This window comes from Coturnix japonica, chromosome 1 (genome assembly GCF_001577835.2).
Source record: "Coturnix japonica isolate 7356 chromosome 1, Coturnix japonica 2.1, whole genome shotgun sequence".
Lineage (NCBI taxonomy): Eukaryota > Metazoa > Chordata > Aves > Galliformes > Phasianidae > Coturnix > Coturnix japonica.
In genome coordinates, this window is record NC_029516.1 from 172,140,645 (window position 1) to 172,165,762 (window position 25,118).

At 41.0% G+C, this 25,118-nt stretch overlaps 1 protein-coding gene across 16 annotated transcripts in view; it reads left to right on the top strand.

Annotated features, from left to right (window-relative positions):
* Positions 1-25,118, top strand: part of TENM4 (teneurin transmembrane protein 4) — a 1,512,248-nt gene that overhangs the window by 1,320,988 nt on the left and 166,142 nt on the right. For all 16 annotated transcript variants that reach the window (XM_032442260.1, XM_032442267.1, XM_032442273.1 and 13 more), the window contains 3 exons: positions 7,592-7,762; positions 12,275-12,489; positions 18,149-18,359. In XM_032442260.1, coding sequence (XP_032298151.1) covers positions 7,592-7,762; positions 12,275-12,489; positions 18,149-18,359 — 597 coding nt within the window. The remainder of the gene's footprint in view (positions 1-7,591; positions 7,763-12,274; positions 12,490-18,148; positions 18,360-25,118) is intronic.

Sequence of the window (25,118 nt, forward strand, 5' to 3'; positions counted from 1 at the left end):
AATCTCCCATAGCACTGGAGGGGCCAGTGATCATCTATTAGTAGTTTGAACGGACAGGCAATCGCTTGAAAGTCTTTGATCCCCAGGGGTAATTAGGGAGACATTGAATAGGAAGTGCTGACTCTTTGCATTGAACAAACATTGAGTTTAACTGCTTCGTTTTATAACACGTCTTTCCAGTCAATTCCTTGAAGGTTTCAAAGAAATGTGATGCTTCAGCTGGAAGCTTTTTTTCCTTCCCTATTAAGAGCAGTTGAGAGCTAAATTAAAATATAAAGTGTTCTCCTAAGAAGGATCTAATACTATTTGGTAGACCATCTGCTTCTGTCTTGGAAATCTTTGATACAGCTCTGCAGCGAGGAGGGGTCGGAGAATCACTGGTGTGTGTCAACTCAAAGCAAACGCATGCATTTGCAGCCAGGTTTGAAGACAATTAACACAATGCTGTGTTTTCCCAAGAGGCACTTCCCACTCTGGTGGTAACATTTTAAGAGGTAGGAAGCTCTGGATCATTTGGATTCCTTCTTTGCACACCGTGATTCTTTGTGGCGGGAGGAGGAAGCCCAGGTTAGCTCTGAACAAACAGCTTCTGGGGTTTGCACTGCTTGAGATCTCTTTGGGTGCAGAGGAATGGCCGTGCAGTACTGGGATTATTAGTGGAGGTATCCCATAGCATGTGCCTACAAGGAGATGGCTGTAAGAGGCTGTGCCTCTTACTGTAAGACATTCAGGGTGCAAAAAGACACAAAGTCAGAATTATCTCTTTTTGCATCTAAATCCTTCATCTTTACCCTCCACCCTGGAACAGGCAGATAAGGACTTTTTATTGCTCAGCATGAGCATTTGTAGCCTTGCCTAGCAGTGCCTTTACCCCCAGCCTATGAAGAAGGCATATAAACCCTTTTTTCTCCTTGAAGCTGGATCACTGAGCAATCAGAAAGGGGGCCAGCTGGGAAGCTTACAATAAAGGGCATTACCCTAAATGTCCCTCTTTGTGTCTTTTTGTTTTATTTTTCTACATGATTGTCCTGTGACAAATAAACCTACAGGCCAGGAAGCAAAGCTGTGGGACCTCCCAACCGTAAGCTGAGATTTTTTCACTTAAACAACATGTATTCAATCTGTCCTTTGGGCTCTGTTTCTTTTAGGCCTATTAATTTTGCATTTCTGGCTGCCCAGAAATTCAGCTGGATTCTGTGCTCCCGCATGGCTGCAGTCCTGTCCTGGTGTGCAAGTTCACATCCATTTGGGCAGAACGTGATTTCTGAAGTCAGGTTTTCCATTCCTCAAGTAAGTGCTTTAAGCCATGAAAGGAAGGCTTTTACCTGCAGGAAACAATTTCATGTGTCTTCAAATCTTATGGGGAGCGGCTGAGGGAGCTGGAATGGTTCAGACTGGAGGAGGCTCAGGGGAGACCTTATTGCTGTCCATAACTGCCTGAAAGGAGGTTGTGGCGAGGTGGGGGTTGGCCTCTGCTTACAGATACAGCTTTAGGACAAGAGGAACTGACCTAAAATTGCATCAGAAGACCCTTAAGTTGTGGCTCTTTGGGTTCCAGGACTTAATTCTGCAAATCATGAGAGTGGTATCAGGACACTGAGTCTGTTACCACCTTCTGACACCAGCAGAGCCACAGCAGCCACTTCAATACCAACACTGGCTGTGTTGGCACGGAAACATTGTCCAGCACTGAAATGGGGCAGTGGTGTAAAGAGAAAAACTGCTTGATTTCTTTCTCCACTGTTTGTTTTACTGTCTCCATTCTCCTTAATCGCGCGTGCTTCTTCCGTGATCTATTGAAGATTGACAAACCAGTGATTATTTCATGCTGAAAGGCTCCTTTTCATAACACTGAATGTCACAAAAATATGATTAATTCTGCAACAGCCAATTCTCCCACTTCTACAGAAATCATATAATTTCAGTGTAGAGAGACACAGTTATCCAGATAATTACAGTCAAGTTTATTCCAGAGACAGGAGTGAAAGCAATACATTTACTTGAGTCAAAATTAGCCCTGAGTAATTCAGTGGTGGAATTCAGGGTGGGTTTTTTTTTTCTTTTTTTTTTTTTTTCCCAATTAGGATAGAAAGCAAAAATCATGGTTTCAATGTAGAAAGTGTGTTATTATAAGGCTGATTGTCAAGACTGGAGGTTAAAGAGGATCGTGTAAGCACCACGTATCTTATGCTTGATTCCACAGAAAGAAGGGAGAGTAAAGAAACAAACCACTTAAAAAGTCTTCTCAACCATTGACTTTTGCCGTTCCCGTCTTCCCTTTGCTCTCCCCTAACCTTCCCTTTTCTTGGTTTCTCTCCTTCTGCATTTTTCTCTCCCCTTGCTTATCTTTATTCTCATTCACTAAAGCATCAGTGCCTCCCAACTCATCCTTCTCACACTGCCTCTTCCCGTTTTATGTGCTTCCTTGGCTTCTTTATGAAAAATATGCTTCCATCCTTGGATAAATAGAGCTTCAAGATACGGAGCACTCTCAGTGCTGAGACACTTGATAAACTTTACAAATTGCAAGCCTGAAAGTCTTTCTGTCTTGCCTGGATGCTCTGTGGCTCACTGTCCATCCAGGCTGTGCACCATGCTTGTGCTGCTGCTGACTCACTGCTTGGTTTGTTCTCCATTCTGAGACCTGTTTTTCCATTGATTAGCTTCTCTAGGAGCTTCACCCAGGCGAGGAATCATCAGCACCTTCAGCAGGGAGCTCTGAGAGTGCAAGAGAGAAGGCAGCAGAAAATTCTCTGTGAGAACGCATATAAGAACACTACAGAAGCAGCTGGTAGCTTCAGCCACAGCCTTAATTTCAAACATCGTAATTGATTGGTTCAGTTATTTATTACACTTAGCTTGCTGCTTTGGGCAAAGCAACAAGCTAATAAAGGGCCAACAGTCTGTTTTTCTATTTTTTGCTGACTGGTGTGGTTTCTGGGGGTCTCATATGCTTCAGTAAGCATGTCTTGTCTTTTCTTCCCCCTGTGATCTATCACAATCATCCGCCTCTCTCTGCTTACTCCTTCGCTCCATCAGCCTGTCCCAAGAGATGTCCATTTTGTTGACCATGTGAATTATTATCTTTGTTTGTCCTTTTTCATCCTAAATGCTATTCCAGTTTCTTTGTTCTCCACTCCGCTGAGTAAGATGTTTTGACCTCAGTGCTCTGCTGTGTCATAAGCAGGTGGCAGTAATAGTGAGGTATCCAAAAGCCTGGGTTTCTTTCCTCTTTATTTGGCTAAACGTCATCAGCTTACTGTCTCCATAAACAGCTGCGGAATAATGCAATACAGAAAGAAATAACGTGTTTAAACCTAAAGAATCGTGACCTCGAATACCTGGTGAAACCAGTACAAATTTTGATTTATTTGGGTGGTTAAATAGCTGCGCTGATGCTAAAGCTGTCTGTAAATCTGCTTTGCTCAAGTGAATCTGAGTCTAGCAAATGAATAGCTTCAACACACTGAAATGCTGAACTCGGCAGGGCAGTCAGACCCTGAAAGCACTGTGTGGTTTCTTCTTTCCCCCACTCCTGAACCCTCCCCTCCCTGCTCCCCCTCCAAAGAAGGCAGCCAGAGATGCCTCAGGATGGAGGATAAGGTTGTTTATTCTGCCACAGAACATGCTGTTACCCGATCAGCAAATTTCAGGGCCCTTTTTGCTAGCACTTCACTATCGTTTAAAATGTGCAAGTCAAAGATGTGATGTCAAAACACAAGCATAATAGGCCAGATGTCCCAGATGACTTTACCACAAGTTGCTGGTGCTGAAGAGGCCCAGGGTGCACACAGGCAGGGTTTCTCCTAAGCATTGTTTCCATTTCAAGGGAAGGCAGACAAAAGAGTTTTATTAACCATGGGAAATGTAACCAAGGTTTCTGCAAAGAGCATGTTGCAAGGCTTCCCAGGCAGTGAAAGCTACATGGTATTTTACAAAAGGGTACACTTTAATGATTGTTAATTGCAGTGTGCTCTTTTTATACATGGGGAGCCTTCGATATCTGCTTATCAACCGAGCATCATGTTGGGGAGAAGGATGTGGGGGCTTTTAGGAAGGCACTTGCTCTTTGGGAGCCACATCTTCTATCTAGCTGAGCAAAGGGGGAAAAAAAAAGCCTAAGAGAAAATGTCAGCAGTGGGTTCAATTGACCTGGAGGCTGAGAATATCAGGAATCTCAATGTATTTTTACAGCTTTACTTTGCTTTTAGATACATTAACACTTCAAAGCTGTGTTTCTCCTCCATGGTTCCAGAGTTTTTCCCTGATTATGATCTATCTTGTGTTGTTTTCTTTTCCCACACAAAAGAACTTTGCATCATTTTAGTGCAGAACAAGGTTGATTTGTGCTCTCCTAGAACCTTTAAACAACTGTGTGCATCAACACTTTTACACTTTCCACTGAGTTTTAGACCCAAATCATCCACTCCTGGTACTGCTTGACTTTTTAGCATGAGTGTGGCACTCTGAGGGAGCAAGAAGACTAAATTTTCCTTCAGCTTGCAAACAGATATTGCTGGTATTTGAAAGAATGCAGTGATAAGCACTTAGCCAGCTGATTTCCTAGTAGCATACATAGCGTGTTTCCAAAGCAGATTAGACTTGTGTTTTGCTTTCAGAAAAGCTTTTGTTGTTATTACTTACCTGCAGCAGAAATTGCATGATGTCTGTCCTACGGGTGTGAATATTTATAGGTTTCTATATTGTGCTTGGCAGCATTGAATTAGAAACCCTTGACAGGGCACTAGATGCAAACTTGGGATCAATGTAAACAAGAAGCTTTTTGCTTCAGACAAAATCTATTACCCAAAGACAAAAGTTGTCCTATTAACCTGTTCCTGTAGGATAACATAGATGGTTTTATTTGTGCGTAGTAACACACACAGCTTCTACGTTATGTATAACTTTGTTATATTTTCTAGGGTGGGACACTGTATGTGTCAAAATGCTTTGCAAACATTTAGGAATGAGTGGTGACAAAGAATCACAATTCTCTTGCTGAAGAAGATGGATAATTAGAGAAGAGTCATTGCATTTCCAAACTACCATCTCTTTCCTTAGACTGAAGCAAGATTTTATCCTTTTATTTTGTCCTTTTCTCTTAGGTATTTAAATGCCTTTTGCACGCCAGGAAGACATGCTCATAGACTTCCCACTACACCCCAAACAATACTGACTTATCTGGCTTCATTTTCTTGCAGGAGAGGAGGGCACTTACCCTGTGATAACTGAAGGATAGAGTAATTCAAATGGTCTAATGAAAAACTGGTTGCTTAATTTATGCCTGAGCCAGTAATGTTTTGTGCAAACTCATACAAGTCTTTATGGGTAGATGAAGTTGGAACTTAAGGCCAGCAGAGGCATCTGGACTGCTTGCTGTCTAATATTGTCTGAGTCTGGAGGAGTGAACAGGCCAGGTTTAATTCTGCTTTGACTACAAGCATCCATGTGGTTAAATGTGGGATCTCACATATGCTTGGACCACATTGGCTCCCGAACAGCATCTGGGTCACACATCTGGTCCATGGAGAGGTCCAGTCTGGACAGCATTCTTGGGCAGCACTAGGGCTGAGCTTGCAGAGACAGCTCTGGGGGAGGCATGAATGAAATTCCTGCTTGGGCTTGTGAACCTGGGAGCACAGAGTAAGTGAAGTGAATTAACACACAACTTCATTCTAATGCCTGAATAAGTGAACTGAGTCAGTCCCCCTATCCACCATACTTTTCTTTTTCCTTTCCATTAAGTAGAAATAACTGATTTCTACCTGATGTTATTTAATGAGGTTAGTGGCTGGGAAGTCTCCAGACACCCTGGTGAGGGTGAAGGCCATATAAGCACAAAGATACTGTGCAAACAAAGCAATGCTATATCCTTGTTTCAGATTTCTTCCTCCAAGTCTGATTTCCTCTCTTCCCTTGCACAGTGGCTCTGCCAAATATTCTCCCTTCAGATCCAAATACTGGCCAGTCTGCCTGAAAGTGTCCAGGTTGGATTACCAGTAGAGTTGATAGCATTCCTTCTTAGTGTATTTATTATAGAATAATGTTTGAGTTGTGACCAGATCCCTGGGAGACTTTCCTTGCTGCCTTGGGGTTTCAAGAGAGTATTTTCTTTCTTAATGATGGAGAGTTTGTTAACAATCAACCCCTGTTTATATGGTAAAATGAGAGTTTTGCTCTCATTGTTTTTGTGATGCTGTATTAGTGCAAAGACAAGTTTACTCGTGTTAGTAAATGATAGATGATCTAATTGAAACTGAAGTGGAAAAAGTCACTGATTTTGCTAAATTGCCTAAACATGTTGTTTTTTGGAGAAGTTCTCAGGTTACTTTTCAATCATCTTGAAAAGACTGTTCCTGATACACAGGTTTAAATAAACTAACCACTTGTCTCTGACAGCATTTGCCAAGCTCAGATGTATCTTTATGTATAAAATGAGAACTTTGTGCAGTGGAAATACTCTATTTTTTTTATTTTTATTTTTTTTACTTTTTTGACTCTTTTTGTTTATGTTAAATGTCTGTGATGTTGGTGCCATGTAACAGTTTCGTGGAGAAATTATAGTGTAAAATATCAAGGCATTCCCTTAAAAAAGACATGTCATTCCAAGTGTAGAGAATATCACATACATTTAGCTGTAGAGAGCCTGAAGCTAAACTGGATACTGATTGAATATGAAATGTTTATGCTGAGAAAGGAAGAACTGATATGGGAAGCCACGTTGTTTTACTTTATATTTTCAAGGGGCAAGTATAAGTTGTGTAAGCATACGATTTTCCATACTCCTCATACATGTGTTTGTTTTTGAAGTATTTTGTCTTGTTCTTTAACTTCACTTGTCTTTATGTAAAACCTTGAAATAGATTTATATGTGCGCTGGGTGACTTTGCATGGCCCAGAAACCTACAGAGAGCTTTGTCTTGGTATCACACAAAACTGAACGGCGCTTCTTCTTTTCAAACCTTGGGGATGTATCTTTGATCTGAATAGGAGCAGCTGAAGGGCTAAGGAGTGCTCAATCACAGTCTCTCGCATTCCCAGTGCTGAGCACTAAGGAATGTGTGCAATATTGGTCTAAAATTGCTTTAGTTTTCAGTTGGTCTTATTCAGGAAAAAACTGTCAGAGATATCTGTAAGAGTGTGTTGAATTGATGGGTTCAAAAAAAAAGCGATGAACCTATATGGTATGCCTCAACTACAGCAGAGCAAACTAATGAGTCGTTTCCTAGGATTTATTGTTATGATGTTATGATGACATGTATGATCCTTGTATCTTTGTGTTCACTGCATCGTCACCCAGCCTTGGAAGTTTTCTGAAACATGGCACCTGATCATTCCCTCACACAGGCTACAGGCTGGGAGTGGTTCTACTGGAATGGTAGAGTTGCTCCAAAAATGGCTTAAGTGGGAGGAAGGACCCATGACATTGGTGTGACAGAATCAGCATGGGCTGTCTAACCCCCTGCATCCCATTTTTGTCCTAAAACAATGACCACTAACAAGGTGGTGGAGTGAGGGTTTAGAAAGTGCCCCTGTAGTTCTGTAACTCTCACAGACAGAAAAAGATGACTTCTCTCATTGCTCACCACAGCCATGCACCTGTTTGGCCTAAACTGGCACCTGCAGCCGATGGAAGGGCAGATGTATGAAATCACGGAAGACACAGCCAGCAGTTGGCCAATGCCAACGGACGTCTCCTTATATCCTTCGGGGGGCACAGGGTTAGAGTTACCTGACAGGAAAGGCAAAGGAACCAGTGAAGGTATGGTTGGTGTGTGTCCATGTTGTCAGTCCTCTGTCTGCCTCTGAACTCCAGCCATCCAATCTCATGTTCCATTACCTTCAGTACTGCCATTATTGGCTGCTTTTTCCAGTCTTTCACGTCTAGAGCTAGTAGTTGTCAGTCTTGTTTCCATATGTTTCTAAATTTCATACCTTTCTGATACTCACTCACGTGATAAAAGTGTGTACAATCCTCATTACACTTCCAAGGTATTCTCAAGGTGGAACTATCTGTACTTTATCTCACTGAGTACAGAAGTCCATTGTGAAAACTCTTGTCTCAAATGGCTGTTTCCAAGAAGGAAAAAAGACTTGAAAAGTAGATTCCTTGGGCATTTAATGAACAAAAATGCTTGGTTTTGCCTTCTCATTGCCACTATGTACCAAATGTTTTGAGGACCAAAGAATCTCTGTAGAATCAGGCAGATTGCACGGTGTGCATTGATTTTCCGTGGTTGGACATCTCTTTACAAATGTGTCCAGATAAAAGTTGTGTTCTCCTCAAAGTGTCATCGTAGTGTCAGCTTGCAGTTTTAACTGAAACTAGAAGAACCTAATGGTTTATCAGTTCAGCAGTGCATTAAGATACAGTAGCTCTAGATCTTACTGTGCTCTATATAGCGGGAGCACTGCTGAAAATACCCATAAGCTCTGCAAAGGACAGGTTTTTTTATCCTCCCCAAGACTCAATAAGAGAAATGAGGAGTTCAGAGTTTCAGAAAGCTGTTTTGTGATTCAGATTTCCAAAGAGCTGCTTTGTGTGTCAAGCTTCTTCATATATATCCAACAGATTCCAGCAAAATTGCAGTCATTGACTATTTTTGGTGTTTAGTTGGGAGGTGAATGTTTGTGGGTAAGAGAAAGAAGGATGCTGTTGTTTCATCAACTCATTGAATTCAAAAGTTTCCAGAGTTCCCTGGAATTTGGCAGGGAGCCTGTGTTTATCTATTTAATTCAAATTAATTGTAGGGTGTTTTTTTATATTGTTCTGTAAGAGCTATCTGCCTTTATCAGTCCAAACAAAGGCCATGATTATGTGTGTTCCTTAGAAGTGTATTTACTAACAACTGATGGCTGACAACAATGTTCTACAAGGAAAAATCAACTCAGTAACTTAATCTCAGCAAACCTTACCAGACAGTACAGCAAGCTGCAGATATCATATGTTGCATTCAAAAATACTTCATGGCAGATCTTTTTTTCCTTCTAACTTGCCATGTGTTTCATTTTTGAAACGTGTAGTTTTGATCTGTTTATTTCCTTTCAAAAGTCAAAATTTCAGTCTCCTAACTGAATAAACACATCAGGACAAGATCTTTTTTGCAGGACATCCGGCCTTAAAGCAGCTCTTTTCCCATCAAGTTACTATGCAACTAATTCTGGACTAGCAGTGCGGCATGGCTGCAACTCTAATTCAGAATGTATGTGATTGAAATTTATTTACAAAATGGATTAAAACGTATTTGGAAGTTCTCTCGATCACCCTGAAATAGCTTGGAACAGTCAGACTTACAGCTGATCTGAATGAATCATTACCAATGTCTTGCCAATTCTCATCCATGGCTGTGCTCCAGCACAGCATTTATGGGCGTTTAAGCCCATCTCTGTTTAGCAAAGCACTTAATCACATGCTTACATTTAAGCGTGTAATTAACTGTGATTGAAGTCAGAGGAGTATAAGTGTGTTCTTAAGTGTTTTGATGAGTCAGGGTACCTTGCTATCAAAAATACCAGCAGATTCAGCAGGGGCTAAAATGAAATGGCTCATTTTGATAACCAAATAAATTAGGAATTGTTGCTACGGCAACTAAAAAGTTCAAGGTAATGCATAGAAAGAGCAAAGTAATTGACAGCCCAATTAAGAATTCAGACCTGAAGTTAATTTTGAGCAGTCAAATATTCTGATTAAAACTTAATTTCTGATTAGAAGCTAAAATTGCTTTCTTATTGTACTTTCTTTATGAAGAATACAGTCCGTATGGCCTGATCCCACTGTAGGTTGAGGCTGGCAGGACAAGGGTTGACTTGAGCCTTATGAAAAGAGTCCTGGGGAGATCTGAACCCATAGAGCAAAGCATGGCAGCTTGGTGCCCGTCATACTGCAGACGTTCTGCTGTCCTCACACACAGGAAACTGTGTGTGCAAACAATTATTTCTGTGAATTTATCTTTCAATCACAGATGCCATTTTCTTGCTTGCACAGAAGTACAGAAACAAGTATTGCTTTCTGTACAGGCAGAATACACACTGTGCTAATTCTCTCCAGGCTCTCTCTGGCATAGCAACATTGATTGCATTAAATTCTCACCTTCCCAGATTCACTCTAGTGTGCCATCTTTATTAATGAACAATCAGAGCACACATCAAATGCTTCAGATTTTCACCTGAATTTCTGTGAATCTATAAAGCATGTCAGTAGTAATCAGAAAAAAATATATCTACCATTTGAAACCCAACATGTGATGTCTTCAGCTGCTTTTTAATGGAACTGAAACAAGAATCTTTGCACAAAGGCATGGGAATCATTTGCTTGAATCCTAACTGAGGTAGAAGTAAATTTTAGTATAACAAATTAATATTTGCAATCTGTTTCATAGAGGAATTCCCTTCAGAATCAAGCTAGTTGATGTTCATTGTGCAGTTGTACACTACCAGCACAGACTGTAAGAATGGCCATCCAACTAAGCTGTTTCTGATTGCCTGTTAATATGCACTTTGATTGGAAAAGGATAGAAAGTTGACAGGCTTTTCACCTTGGTTTTACTTGAATGTGATAAGCAATGATAAGTGAGGATCTAATAAAATAAACAGTAGCTTTTTTTTTCTATATGAGTGTACACTTTCTAGACTATTCTGTTATGCATGAAACTACATCCATAAGATAGCACAGAAATTAAAAATGCCATCAGTTCCCACTCCAACAACATACATAAGCAGTTGCTGACTTTAGTGCAATAACCAAGGATTAGTGTTATTTGGACCAAAAGTTCTGATAAAAACTTTACTAGGAAAAAACAAAACATCTCCTTTCTACAAAGAGATGCCTTCAGATGCTTCTTTTGTTAACTGTCAGTATGCAGATAATTTAGATATGGATTTTAGAGGGACAGCTAGCAGTTTGCCTCTGTCTCTCCCATTGAGTTTACAGTGGGATGTATACAGAGAAGTCTGATGTTTAAAGGAACTATTATGATTCGAAACAATAAAATTAGAGGGTGTTCTATCTTTTCAGTAAGTTCTAAGGCGATTTTACTTCAATTTATGATGTATAGAAGAAGGTATTTTCATTTTTTGTTTCTTGTTTCCCCCAAACTCCCTCAAAATGATTTTTCTACAAAATAATATACAGTCCTGAAAAGTTTTGCACTCGTTTTGTTAGAATTGTTTGATCTGTGAAGCACAGAGTAGTGAGCTGTAACGGCACCACGACGAGGTAACCCATTGATTTGGACTTAAAAAGTTAATGATTAGCCCTTGCCAGTTTTCTCCTTACCAAAGCCACAATCTTTCTTTAAGTGCCCTTACATGAAGGTTTTTTTGCTGAGCAATTGACTTCATCTTCTTTCTTTGAAGCCATGTGGCCACTGGGTATAGCAAGGAGCTAACAGACAGTGCTCTGGGATTTTATTTTGCATCCTGCTCCCATTCCCTGGGCTTTCCTTCAGTTGAGATATTTTCAAAGCAGCCACCAATTCTGAGAATTGTAAGTGCATGGATGTCTAACCTGGAGTTTCTCAGCTGTCTTCCAGGGATGCTGAGCTCCGTGCTGTCTCCCACATGTTACAACAACACATACTGTTTGTCATCCCAGGCTCTCCAACTTTGTGGGTGCTTTGAGAAGCAGCTGCCTCCATTTGCTCAGCTGCTAAAGGAAGGTGGATCATAACACACTTTGCAGATTGTACTGAAATCTAACTAAAACCTCTCTGGTTTCATAGTCAATATATTTCTCAGTCCTTTATTTTTTTATATATTTTTTTTTAATATTTAAAATATTGTTACCACTGTCAAACATGAATTCAATAAAGAAATGTTTTTCTTTCCCCATTTAGCCATCATTCATGCTGCTCTTCTCCGCATTGCCATTCTATTCTGTGACATATGTCTACTTCACTATTTCTTCACTTCGCTCCGCTAATGTAATGATGACTTCCCCACCAGTGAACTTACATTCATTTACGTTGTAATGTAAAATGATTTATTTTTACGTAATGTAATTACACAAGCTCTGATGTTAATATTTGAACAGCAGGCCATTTTTCTCCAGGTTACTCTTCCCAGTTTCATGTTTTCAAACAAAACAAGTACTGAAGCCAAGAATAACCCTTCCAGTTCTCCTCTCATAATCAAAAGGATTGGCACACACAGTACTCTGAAGACCTCAGGACACTAATAGTCTGTTTCTCAAGATCAATGTCAGAGATACCAGTATGATTGGATTACTTCTAGGATCTAAGGCTAATCCAAGATTTTTGTTCCTGTATTTTGGCAGGAAAGCCCAGTAGTTTCTTTCCAGACGACAGTTTTATAGACTCTGGAGAAATTGATGTTGGCAGACGAGCCACACAGAAGATCCCTCCTGGTATCTTTTGGAGATCTCAGGTGTTCATCGACCACCCAGTGCATCTGAAATTCAATGTGTCTTTAGGAAAGGCTGCTCTGGTTGGCATCTATGGCAGAAAAGGCCTTCCACCATCACATACACAGGTAATGGGACCTCATTTCAATCAAGCAACACTTGTCTTAGAATTTATGTTTTTATGGTGCTTTTATTTCAGCTATATCTCTCAAGGATTTGCTGCATGCATGCATGATATAAAAATCTGATCATATATCCAGAGAAAGATAATCTAATGACACTTGCAAGATATTTACATACATTAGCCTGATGCACCATAGGCACAGCCAGAGCCAGAGATATTAGTTTGGGGGAAAAGCTGATGTTATCAGCTGCTTGGTCCTAGCAGCATGAGCCACTACCCTCTCCATCCATGGGAAAGAACCATCTCTTGTCCCTATATCCATGCTCTCTTTCAGTGCCTCTCCTATCATGATTAGAGCTGCAAGGCCCCAGTCTCTCACCCACATGGGAGCAAGATCTCCTTTCCTTGTCCGTGCTGAAATGCCTTGAGCCAGCTCTTCACATTATGCGTGCTGGCTGTCAGATTATCCTGAGGTAACTGGTGTATAACCAAAGAGAATTGAGTTTTGCAGGAAGCCATGGCCTTATTTAAGCAGGAATCAAGATACAGATATTATTCTGTGGGACTTTTAGTCTTTTTAGTAGCTTTTCTTAGCACACTGAGACAGAAAATGTGTCAAGAAATCACTTTCTGGCAAATGCTCTGAAGAACCATTCCCTTAAGTAAGGATTTTGTCAATTAGTTTCTCTGGTTTCCATCTCAGATTTTAAGCTGCTCTTAACCAGATTGATTAATGCATTAGGACATAACTCTATTTGGCAGTGCAAAACATCATATTCCCACTTGCATCAGCAGGTTATCGAAGCTTTACCAGCTTTATAGTAATTTTGTAACTTACCCTTGCTATCCAATCTAAACTGAAAGTCCAGCAACCAACACCGTTATTAAAAATTTATAGAAACACCCTTTATTTTCTTTTTGAGCAAACAAAGATTTTTATTGCAACTATTCTGGGTAATACGGTATTTTCTACTTATTAACACACCTGCAACTTATTTATGTCAAAAAGGTGTCATAAATCCACGCTTCCTCTGCATGCCTTTCTGCAGAATTAAAATATTTCAATAGGATCAGCAGGTCATAAATTCAGTGACACAACAGTGCCGTTATTGCCCATTTTTGATCAGTCTCTCTTTTGGGAGAGGTTCGGGCATTTAGAAGTTAAATATTTGATATTATTTAAATTAAAAAGTCATGGTCTCAACAATAACAGTTGTGGAGTGGAACTCTGTATTAACTCTGATTTTCCTTGTTTGTAATGATTATTAATATCTACTGTCGAACAGGACTTACAACATGAATGGTTTCAATTGTTTAAATAGCAATTGTGAAATGTCACACCTAAATCTCAGCTAAAGAGTACTGAAGTTAAAGCAGACTGCCTAAATTTAGTGGGTCACTCCACCTAGCTCTAGTTCTATTTGAAATGATTAAAAACTCACACCAACCATAGAATCATGGAATCATAGAATTGCTCAGGTTGGAAAAGACCTTAAAGATCATCAAGTCCAACCGAACCTAACCATACTACCCTAACAGCCCTCATCACGTTTCTGGGCAGTACAACCAAATGGTTTTAAACACATCCAGGGATGGTGACTCAGCAGGCCCCCTGGGGAGCCCATTCCAGAATCTAACCACCCTTCTGGTTTCCTGAAATCCAACCTAAACCTCTCCTGGCACAACTTAAGGCCATTTTCCTTCGTCCTGTCACCATCTCTGCATTTTGTTCTTTAGTCTCATTTTGGTTGGGATGTTCAAAATGATTTGTCAGCCTTGGGACCTTAAACAGTGTAGCTGTGTATCAGTTGAATTCTCAGATGAAAATGAGACATTAAAAGTGGGATGTAGCACATGTTGGTCATACTACATGCTGGAGAAGGCAGTGCGTTTCTACAAAGACCTTGCAAGTGCTGCATTTGAATAGGCACCAATTAAGTGCTGCCAAGTATACAAATAATACTACTAATAATAATTGGCATCTGGACCAAAACATCATCAAAAATTACCAAATGGACTTTTTTATTCGAACAATAAGAGTCGTGGTAGAGTATTAGAAACAGGTCCCCAGATCCTGAAGAAATAACTTAAGGAAACTGCGGATATTAAAACAATATTGATATATCAGCAGTTAATATTTAATTTGGTTTTGAAATGGTCCTTATTCCTAAATTTGTTATTTTAAAAATCCTCCGTGATTAAAACGTTGTGCTCCTTCTGTATATTTTTATATGAAGTTTAAATCTTAGCATTCGATCACACCATAACTTATTTGCCTTAGGAGTCGTTAAACAGCTAACTTGTTTTCTGTATTGAAACTGGAGACTGGTCTTTCACAGTTAAAACATATTACACAAATCTCATCTTTTCGTTTGCATAATCCGGAGTATCTGCTGCACCCCGTAAAACCAACCAAAGAGTTTTAGATTTCCAAATGTTATCAGGAATTTCATAAACAGGACTTCAGCAATAAGTGTGCTTAAAGCACTGATAGTCTCCTCTGTGGAAGAATGTAATAAAGGGTTGGCAGTAGTAAAATTTGAACTGGCAATCAGCTTTTCTTCTGAACTAGATAAGGAGATATTTCTTCTATTTAAATAATCCGTCTTCCTTCTTCTGTAATACGCACCTGTACATAACGCATTCTTTTTTAGGGTCTTTGAGTTGTTGCCTTTGCACATATTTGGCAAAATGTTTGAAGTCATATTTTTGCCTGCTAAAACATGAAACTTTTCCAGAGTTTTAGACTGCGAATAAGGAAAAAGCTTTTCACAATAAGGGTGGTCAGGCACTAGCACAGACAGCACAGAGAGGTGGTGGTTCCCCATCCCTGGGGACACCCAAGGTCAGGCTGGATGGGCTCTGAGCACCTGATGGAGCTGTGAGTGCCCCTGTTCAGTGCAGGGGAGCTGGGCCAGATGGCCTTTAAGGGTCACAGAATCACAGAATGACCCGGGTTGGAAGGGACCTCAAGGATCATGAAGCTCCACTCCCCCTGCCTGGTAGGGCCACCTATCTTCCACATTTATTAGACCTGTCTGTCCAGGGCCACATCTAACCTGGCCTTGAACACCTCCAAGGACGGGGCATCCACAACCTCACTGGGCAGCCTGTTCCCTTCCAACTCAAACGATTCTGTGTTTGTATGATTCTCTTTGGCAAACTTTCAGTGTCTGTGACCATCTATCTTCTCCTGGTGGTCATCAGCAACCACCAACACTTAAAAGTAGGAAGAAAGTGCAACCTCTACATTTTTGTAGTGTTAAAAATAGAGCTTGTAGAAGGCAAAAATATAGGTACTTTTTCTAACTCTTCTCAACAAACGCTAATAAAAGTTAAACAATTTTCTTGTGGTCTATTAAATTTAATTTTCCCAAATCAAATCAGTTTTTGAACTCTTTTCAACCCAGGCCAATTTTTAAATGGTAAATTTTAGGGATTAGCCATCACAGTTTGTGGGATTCATTTTTCAATTTATACAATTTGAATTGATTAAAATGACATTTTATCTACAATTTTCTTGCTTTCAATAACTTCAGTTGTGTATTAAAAATCTCTGAATTTATTAAAACATAATAAAACATAACCCACTTGTGATCTGTGACATTTACAGCCAGTAACGTAGTAACTTTGCAAAGTCATCAACATCCAAAGCAGCATCTTACAAATATGTATAGAATTAAGCTTACTTTTGGCAGGGAGCCCCAGGTAAGCACAACCCAGGTTGGGCTGTAACAACAGCAACTCACTGCGGCTGGATGCCTGCAAGTTGTTTTCATCTCAAACAAGAAATAAATGCCTTAGGGCACAATATACTGGATGTTACTTGGATTTCAACTTCAGGATGAGGCAAACTGCACTCTAGAAGTGTCTCAAATTTTATTGACTGCTGAATTAGTTTTAGAAAACTAATTCAAACGACCATGGTGATACCAGCACTTTGAGATGAACTTTACCTGTTACATATGCAGTTATGTCCTTTAGTGTGCTTTCAGACATCATTCATCTGCCTAACAGCTCTTGTTTCTGACAAAGCTAACTTCAAGGACAGCCAAATGGAATGCCCCTTGTTTGCTTTCATAAAAGATACTGCAGCACCAAATCTGAATGACCCACGTGCTGAAATAGAGTAAGAAAACATAAGTAAAGTGAGGCCTTGTTTATTTCAACGAAATAACTAATTGAAATACAGCAATGAGAAATACCCTCATTCAATACCCAAATTCAGTCATTTGATCTGCATGATACGTCATATATAGCTTTTGTCTCAAGAAAGTGTTGGAAATAGATTAGCAATAACTGCAGAAGGGAGAAAACCTCAATAAGTCCTTATCTTGGAGGACTTTGAAGACCGTATCAGACAACCTAATACACCACATGTTTAAAGTCAACATGGATAAGGAGCCCAAATGCTGCTGATGGGTTCAGACAACGCATGCAGACATTTAGTGCAGCAACATTTGCTGGTCCAAAAACAGGTGGTGTTTTTGTTTTCCTTGCACCTGCCAAAAAATTACGAGTTTATCTGATAGAGCAATTGAGAGAGGTGAAGGCAAGGGGAGTTGTGGAACAGAGAAGTGAGGCTGTGCCCTGACTGCTGAGTTCTGCTACAAAATGGTCTATTCATCTACCAGAAGAAAAGACTCAGATTAGATAATGCTCACTTAATAACTGTGATGCCTGCTAGGATTGTACCCGACTTGTCCCATTAATATATCGTCAGACAAAATACAATTATGGCAGAAAGTCAGTGCAGTGTTACTTAAATAGGGAACAAAAGGCAGTTATAATCCTAATGGCGAAATGGAAGTGATTGTTCACCTGAAGTTACCTTGAGGGAATAGAAAAAAAAAAAGTTCTTTTGAGGAAAATTTCTCTATCCAGTAAATGGGACTTTTTCTGCATTACTTTATCTGTTTTTCATCTTCTGTGATCTTTTAACCACCTCAGATACTGATTTAAGGAAAATAACTTTTCTCACTAAGGAAAATACTTCTGCAAAATGTATGCCACAATTTACTTACAAAATCTTTCTCTGACTTACACTCATTCTCTTGATAACTGAAAGCAGTTCTGTCAAACGATCCATTTAGGCCAGGTAACTTATTTCTGTCTTTGTCTTATTAACCAAGACACAAAGAAAATCATAGAATCACAGAATGGTTTGGGTTGGAGGGGACCATGAAGATCATCCAGTTCCAGCCCTCCTGCTAGAGGCAGGGACACCTCCCCTTAGACCATGTTGCTCACAGCTCCATCCAACCTGGCCTTGAACACCTCTGTTGTGGGGCATCCACAACCTCTCTGGGCAATTTGTGCCAGTGCCTCAGCACCCTCACAGTGAAGAATGATGTCCTGATGTCTAAATCTACCCTCTTTCAGTTTAAAACCATTTCCCCTTATCCTGTTGCTACATGCCCTTATAACTAATAAGCTTCTAAGTAGTTTCTCAATCATACATACTGTGCAATTTGTTCACATTCCCTTGCAGGTAATCTGGAAACATTACTAACTTGTATAGACCCTAACAGAGAAAAGACTGCTTACAGTATGTCTGTATATGTACATTTCTAATATCTGATGCACAATATATCTGTCTCCTTCCTGAAACAGCTCGAGGAAGCCTGCAGTGCACACAGACATCTCTCCTTCTTGTATTTCAGTTTGACTTTGTCGAGCTCCTCGATGGAAGACGCCTTCTGACCCAGGAGGCAAGAGGTTTGGAGGGACCTCAGCGGCAACACAGAACCTTTGTGCCCTTGTCCAGCCACGAGACAGGGTTTATCCAGTACTTGGATTCAGGCATATGGCATTTGGCCTTCTACAATGATGGCAAGGAGTCGGAGGTGGTTTCTTTCCTTACCACTGCCATTGGTAAGCATTTCCTGTCTTATTCCCAAACTGTCTGCCTTCAGGCCAGGTGTTAATGCCCATACTCAAATTGCTTGGTAGCTTTGTGTGGTTTTGGACCAAATGTTTGTAGAGGATGTTTATAGCAACTGTCTGAGTGCTGTTAGGCCCTAAATAGCATGTAAGTATTTTGTATGCCTTTTTAATAACTATATCTGGAACGAGATTCCACCCGGTGCCAGAGTTGGATTACAAGCTTGAAATTCCCTGCTTCACTTTTCCTTTGATCTTATTTTTTATTTAGCTTTATTATTATTATTATTTTAATTTGTTCTTCCTGGAGCAGAGGTAGAGGGATGATTGAAGAGCACGGAGCAGCACCGTGCAGCAGTTTTGCTGATAGCCCTGCCTTTAAGCACTATCCACATCACTGCATTAGAAGCTGAGGCAGAGAGCACTGAGGTTAAAACCAGCAAAGAGCACTGCACGGCTTGGTCATAGGAACCACAACACCAGGAATCTCTGTTTCTCCTTGCTAATGGAAAGAATCTCAGATTTCTTAAGAAATACAGACTAATGATCTTCTGGGCTGCTCTGGCAATAAGTCCCCTGATGAGCTGATGTCCATTGCAGGAAGGATGCTGCCTGCAGGCTGTTTGTGGGCTTGGGCACACCACGTGTTCTTATATTCACTCCATAAACAGTTTCTGACTCAGTAGTATTTAATTTTAAATCTGAACCTTTTCATATCCCCAAATTCGTTTGGTTGTAATTTAAAGATTGCTCCATAAAACTCGCACTCAGCTTTCTTCCAGCCACAGTGATTATTTAATGGATTTTTTTTTTCTTTGCTAAAGAAAAGCAGACTCGGTCCAAAGCTGCCATTAATCCCTCTCCCCAAAGAAGTATTGGTGTTGAGTCTCAGCTGTCTGCAATAGTTGCCTAAGAGCTATGGGCTGTAATTTGTCTTGGCAGGTTAATTAAAAGTTTAGGCCTTATTAAAGCCATCATTAAGATCCCAATATTCACTTTAAATGCTAAAGTTTACCTAATGCAGAAGTGGAAGCACTGCTGTGTTAAATTCAAAAGCTGGAACTTCACACGTTTTATGCTGTTCGCAGTTAGTTAAGCAACAGCAGCAACAGTTATACATGAGTTTATGAAACTGAAGTCTTGCTTTGTAGAGTATGGATTTACTTTCAATTATAGTTATGGAATCATTAAGATTGGGAAAGGCTGATCCCCAAGTCTGATATCAACCCTGCCCACTGCCCATGTCCCTCAGTGCCACATGTCCACAGTTCTTGAACACTCCAGAGATGGTGATTCCATCACTTCCCTAGGCAGATTTACTTCACTGCAGCAGTGCTGGGAACTGAGACCTCTATTCTCCACCTTCTGCCTGGAGCAGCCTCTAGATACCCTTCTGTGCATAACTTTTTTTCCTTCTCTAAGAATTTTCCCAGTTTGAAATTCCCCAGCTCAGGAAATGAGTACAATTTTCACAGAAGAAAACATTTTTAAAGCACAGCCACTACATGTTTGTTTTCAAAGTGATGCGAAATGAGCTTCCAGCCAGACTTCTCTCCCTGCCTCATTGCACTAACATAGGGGAAAAAAAGGCAAAACATCCTTAACCTGTCTTTGAGCAGTGGGGAAGCAGTGTGGGTAAGAAGCATGTCAGATTGTCTTTAAGGCAATATTGTTTTGTTTACACTCTGCCCTACCTTTGTGACCATGTGATAAGCAGAACAGTCCATGATAGATTCCCTGTTGCCCTTAAATCATTCTGTCTTTTGGCACAAGGAAGTGCATATTATTTTTTGGGCTAAGCGATAGAGCCTTGCTACATACGTGGGAATTGTTTGGCAGCTGTATAGCAATACAGAGCTATTGTGCACAGAAAAAGCTGTTTACAGGAAAACCCACTCATTTTGAAATGAGTAGAAAAATTAGATAAAGAAGAGCCTTCTTGAGTAGAATTTGGCCAAATTTGTTCAGCATTTATAGAAATATGATAAAAATTGTGGAGTCGCTGAATATCTTAGTTCGGAAGGGACCCTAAAGCCCATCCAGTCCCACCCCTCACCATGGGCTGGCTGCCCCCCACCAGCTCAGGCTGCCCAGGGCTCCATCCAGCTTGGCCTTGGGCACCTCCAGGGATGGTGCACCCACAGCTCTCTGGGAAGCAGTGCCATGGCCTCACCATCCTCTGAGTAAAGAATTTTCACCTTACATCTAACCTAAGTTATCCTAATTATTATCCTAAATTATTATCCTATATGATCATAATTAACCTAATATCCTTAACAGTTTAGTGCCTTCCTCCTTAACTTAGATTTCAGCAGCTTGCTTAAAAGAAGTCAGGGCAGGTGTTGTGTTGCTGTATTGCTTCAGAGCCTTTCCAGTGTATTCATGAAGTCTGCCAAGACAAAGCTGCTGTGTTTTAAGTCTATCCATACTGGTGTACGGTAGTATTAGGATTTTTGCTGGTGCCAAAGTAAAGAGGATACAACAACCTGACACCGTGTTTATGAACCAGGGTGTAAAGTGGCAGTGCCAAGCAAATATATCAAGGCACACCTGATGAGAACCCTTCAATCTGTGTGGGGTGAGGAGCATGCAGATCTGTGTTGGCTGTCAGAGGCATGCTGCCATTTCGTTTGATTTCTGTGACAGGAGCACATAGAAAAATCTCCCTTTATTATTGTGCAGCCATAGTGCTTGCAGAGTGAGTGTGTTTGAAAGGTATGACTGGGATGCGGGAAGAAGGATCCAGTGATGTGAAAAGAGGACCAGCAGCCTGGAAGTCCTGGGCTCTGATTGATGTTCTAATTGTGACCCAACCTAAGTTCACGCTTCAGCTGCTCTCCGTGAGGAGTGACATTTCCCCAGAGATGCTGCGAGGGTGATAGAACTGCTGGGAAAACGCATTAAGCATTAATTAATAATCATGAATAATAGGAGAAAGCACAGAATTGATAATGGGAATCAGAATGATAAGTGCATAGCACCAGACTGTACAGTCATTCCTCCACTGTGAGCAAAGACTCGCCTGAGTCAAGGACAGCAGCTTTCACTTCAGTAATGCTATGTTGAATAGAAAGGATGCTGATTTTCCAAGTTTATCTGCTCTGTTCTAACAGACCGAACCCTTCAGAGCCAGTAAAATCACCACAGGCTCTGCTTGATGATATCAATTACTGTGCAGTGCTGGTCTGGAATGATTGGGCCTTCCATTATCCTACTGAAAACCAGAGAAAAATGGAGAAAAGCATGTTTATTCCCAGTCTGATAGCACTTTTAATTTCATAAATGGTGAAGCGATTTGGAATCTGATATAGCTATAACTAAATCCACTCAGGAACATTAGCTCTGATTTTAAGGGCAAGAGATGACAGTTGAGCCTGTTTCCTAAAAGGATGCGGAACCATCATCGCTATGGAGTTATGTGGTGTCAAAATGTGTGCCTGTTACATGCCATTGCTTGTGAACCTAGTGAGAACGCAGTATATAACGCCTGTCACAGCTTATTGTTCTACAGGGCACAGGCAATTCAGGTGGAGGGTAATAAGGTTATTCTAGAAAAGTTTTCAGCTTTTGATAACATTTTTATGTCCCATTCCTCCAAATTACAATGCAAGGCATTATAAAGCAATGGACAGAATCACAGAGTCACAGAATAGCCCGCATTGGAAGGGACCTCAAGGATCCTCAAGGATCATTGTGGGCAGTCCAAATCTCTCAATAATAAATTAATCCTTTTTGTAAATGACATTAGAAGCACTTCCTGAAATTCCTAAATACAAACAGTTCCCTGCAAAGTGCTTTGTGGATTCATTCCCTGATAGTGGTGATTTATTCCCAGCAATCTGATGTAAGTAGAGCAGAATAGTGGGCTGAGGAATCAGCTGGAATCAGCACATCTGAAACAGGGAATTGGCCTAAATCTGCTCAGGAGGGGAAAGAAATGTCTGAGAGGCTGCGAACATCTACAGAGCTGGAGAAAGAAAGTCTTCCAGCAGCTGTTACCGCTGAGCTCAGGTTTGGCTGTGCAGCCACAGAGAAATCAAAAGGAGAAGCAGCATCAGCTGTCTGAGAAGTGAGCATCTGTTTGCCATCGTGTCACCCAACGAGCAGCAGGAACACATGTACAGCACCCGTGGTAGGATGCAAGGTTTTGTCTCGCTTTTATCTTCTGCAGGAGACAGAGCTTAAGTTTAGGATAAGCCCTGTTGTTCCTCCCGCCCCCTTCACTACTGTAAGAAAGCTGCTGTAAGTACTTTCCTCCATCAAAGCACAAGCAAGTTGGCAGTGTTATTTGTAAGGGGCTGCCAGCACATACAGCGCTTCACAATACACATCAAAGGGCAAGCTCCCTTCCTGCGATAGCCTAAAATATCACAGCCCTCATACAGCTCACACACATGAAGGATACCTGTGGGCTCACAGCAAGACCAAGCTTAGGGAGGAGAAAAGGAATTACAGGGTGCAGACAAGCTTGGGACTGGATCCTCTCCTGAGAGGGCAAGGTTGTGGGAGAGGGGACCAGAACAGCTCTGAAAGTACCCTGTTCAGGTTTGTTTCCCTTACATTCTCTGCCAATTCGCTGACTTAAACTCTGTCTACTTCCAGTTCAGAGCAGATTCCCAAGCATTACACACTGAAGTCTCAAAGCCATTCACTGTATTTATACTTGCTTTGCTGACATCTGGGAAAGTCTAAATTGATCTCATGTAAATACTGTGGAGAATGTGCAGGCCTGGGGTGTGATCCACTGTGGCTTATGCTTTTCTTTAGCTAGTTCCCTCCTTACTTAACCTCCTCAGGTACAGTTAGGTCTTCAGGAAGAGCAGATGTCATGTCCCAGTCACCCTCTTCTGAACATGTCTTGCAAGTATGTCCATCAAAGCACATGGCAAATTGAGCAAGTACTTGGCCAAATCAGGACCGTTTACCTGTAAATGGAACTTCAGCTGCTCCATAGAGGTGCTCGGTTAGCAGTGATGTTGTTCTCACCTGCTGTGTGAATATGGTCATCACATCTCATGGTCACCTTGCCCCATCCCCTGTTCCACACAGCACCTTGTGATAGCCCTCTACAGACGGTTAATAACTTGTGCCTTCCCCAACTCAAAGCTCTTTCCTTCTGCTTGTTTTGCACTGAAAAAAAAATATGAAGTGACATATGAGAGCCTTGGCAGGGAGGAAAATCACAACTTCACTTTTGATGTTATTGATCTCTCCCTTGTAACACAACAGCAGAGCTTTGCATGCTCTGCAAATAGCTTTTTGCCTTCAGCTCTCTGTGTCCTATTACAAGCCCTTGCTTGACAGATGCTCCATGAGATGGTCAGTGCCTTTTTTGATGAGTCTTGTTGCCAGCATCCTTTTTTAATGCTTTTTTTTTGCTCTTTGTCTTCAGTTAGCTTTTCGTGGAATCATAGAGTCATACGAGTTGGAAAGGACCTTTAAAGGCCACCTAGTCTGACTCCCCTGCAGTGAACAGGGACACCTATAGTTCAATCAGGTGCTTAAAGCCCTGTCCAGCCTGTACCTCTCCCTTCCTCATGGGAGAGGGTATCCACCACCTCTCTGTGATTCCTGTTCTGCTGCCTCATCACTCTTATTGTAAAACTTTTTCCTTATATCCAATCTAAATCTTCACACTTTTAATTTGAAGCCATGTCCCTTTGTTCTGTCACAATAGACCCTGCTCAAGAGTTCGTCCCTTTCTTTCTTATTGCCCACCTTTGAAACTTTTGCTAAGCTGAACTTGGTAAAGTTTGTAGATCTCAGGTAGCACAGTAAGCACGCACTCAATTCAGCTAGGAGGCAATAAGGATGTTTATGAGTCGCTGATAGGCTGTGACTCTCGTTATTTTTTTTCTTTGAGAGTTTGGTCTTATGAATGGTAGTTCTGCTGGAATGAAAGCTTACATTTAGACATAAGCTGGACTTGATGATCCTTGTGGGTCTTTTCCAACTTGGGATATTCTAACATTCTATGATTCCGTGGTATATCCACAGATAGCTTCCAGCCATTTGCCCAGGGAAGTTGTGGAGTCACCATCTCTGGGGCTGATCAAGAACTGTGGAGATGTGGCACTGAGGGTCGTGGTTAGTGGGCATGATGGTGATGTGTTGATTATTGGATTAAATGATCTTAGTAGACTTTTCCAACCTTAATGATTCTATGACTCTATGGCCAGTCTTCCACTTGGCCACAGGACAAGGTCCTTTGGTGAGAGGGAAGTTAGTCCGTGCAGAATGATGGCAAGAAGACAGCAGGCTGCCAACAGCATCAGAGTCAAACCCAGCCCTGCCTGGTAGGCAGGACATTGTCTTTCAGAGATGGAAGTGAATGAACTCTGATCTTTGTAGGAGATACCCTCTGCAAACAAGTGAAGTAGTGTGATTGGAGACATTACTTTTTTATCCAGGCGTATGTGTGGAACTAATCTTTATAGAGCTAAATAAAAGATGCCTTGTAGCCTGGGCATGGATCTGGAAATAGCAGAAGGGCTGCGGGGTGGGGAAGCCTTTCACATTAGTTTATAATCCCCATGGACAGAGGTTTTTGTTTGCTATTCTCAGTAAAACAGTGGCAGTGGTTTTAGATGATAGTGACAAAGCCCTTAAAGTTTCAGCAGCTGATAACTTTATTAGTGTGCCCTAAGTGTGTGTCTATCCCAAAAATTGATAACAGTCTCACTTCCCACTGAAGGGAGCTGTCATGGTTTTGTAATTTTATAATTTTGCTATCAGTATTCCACATCATAA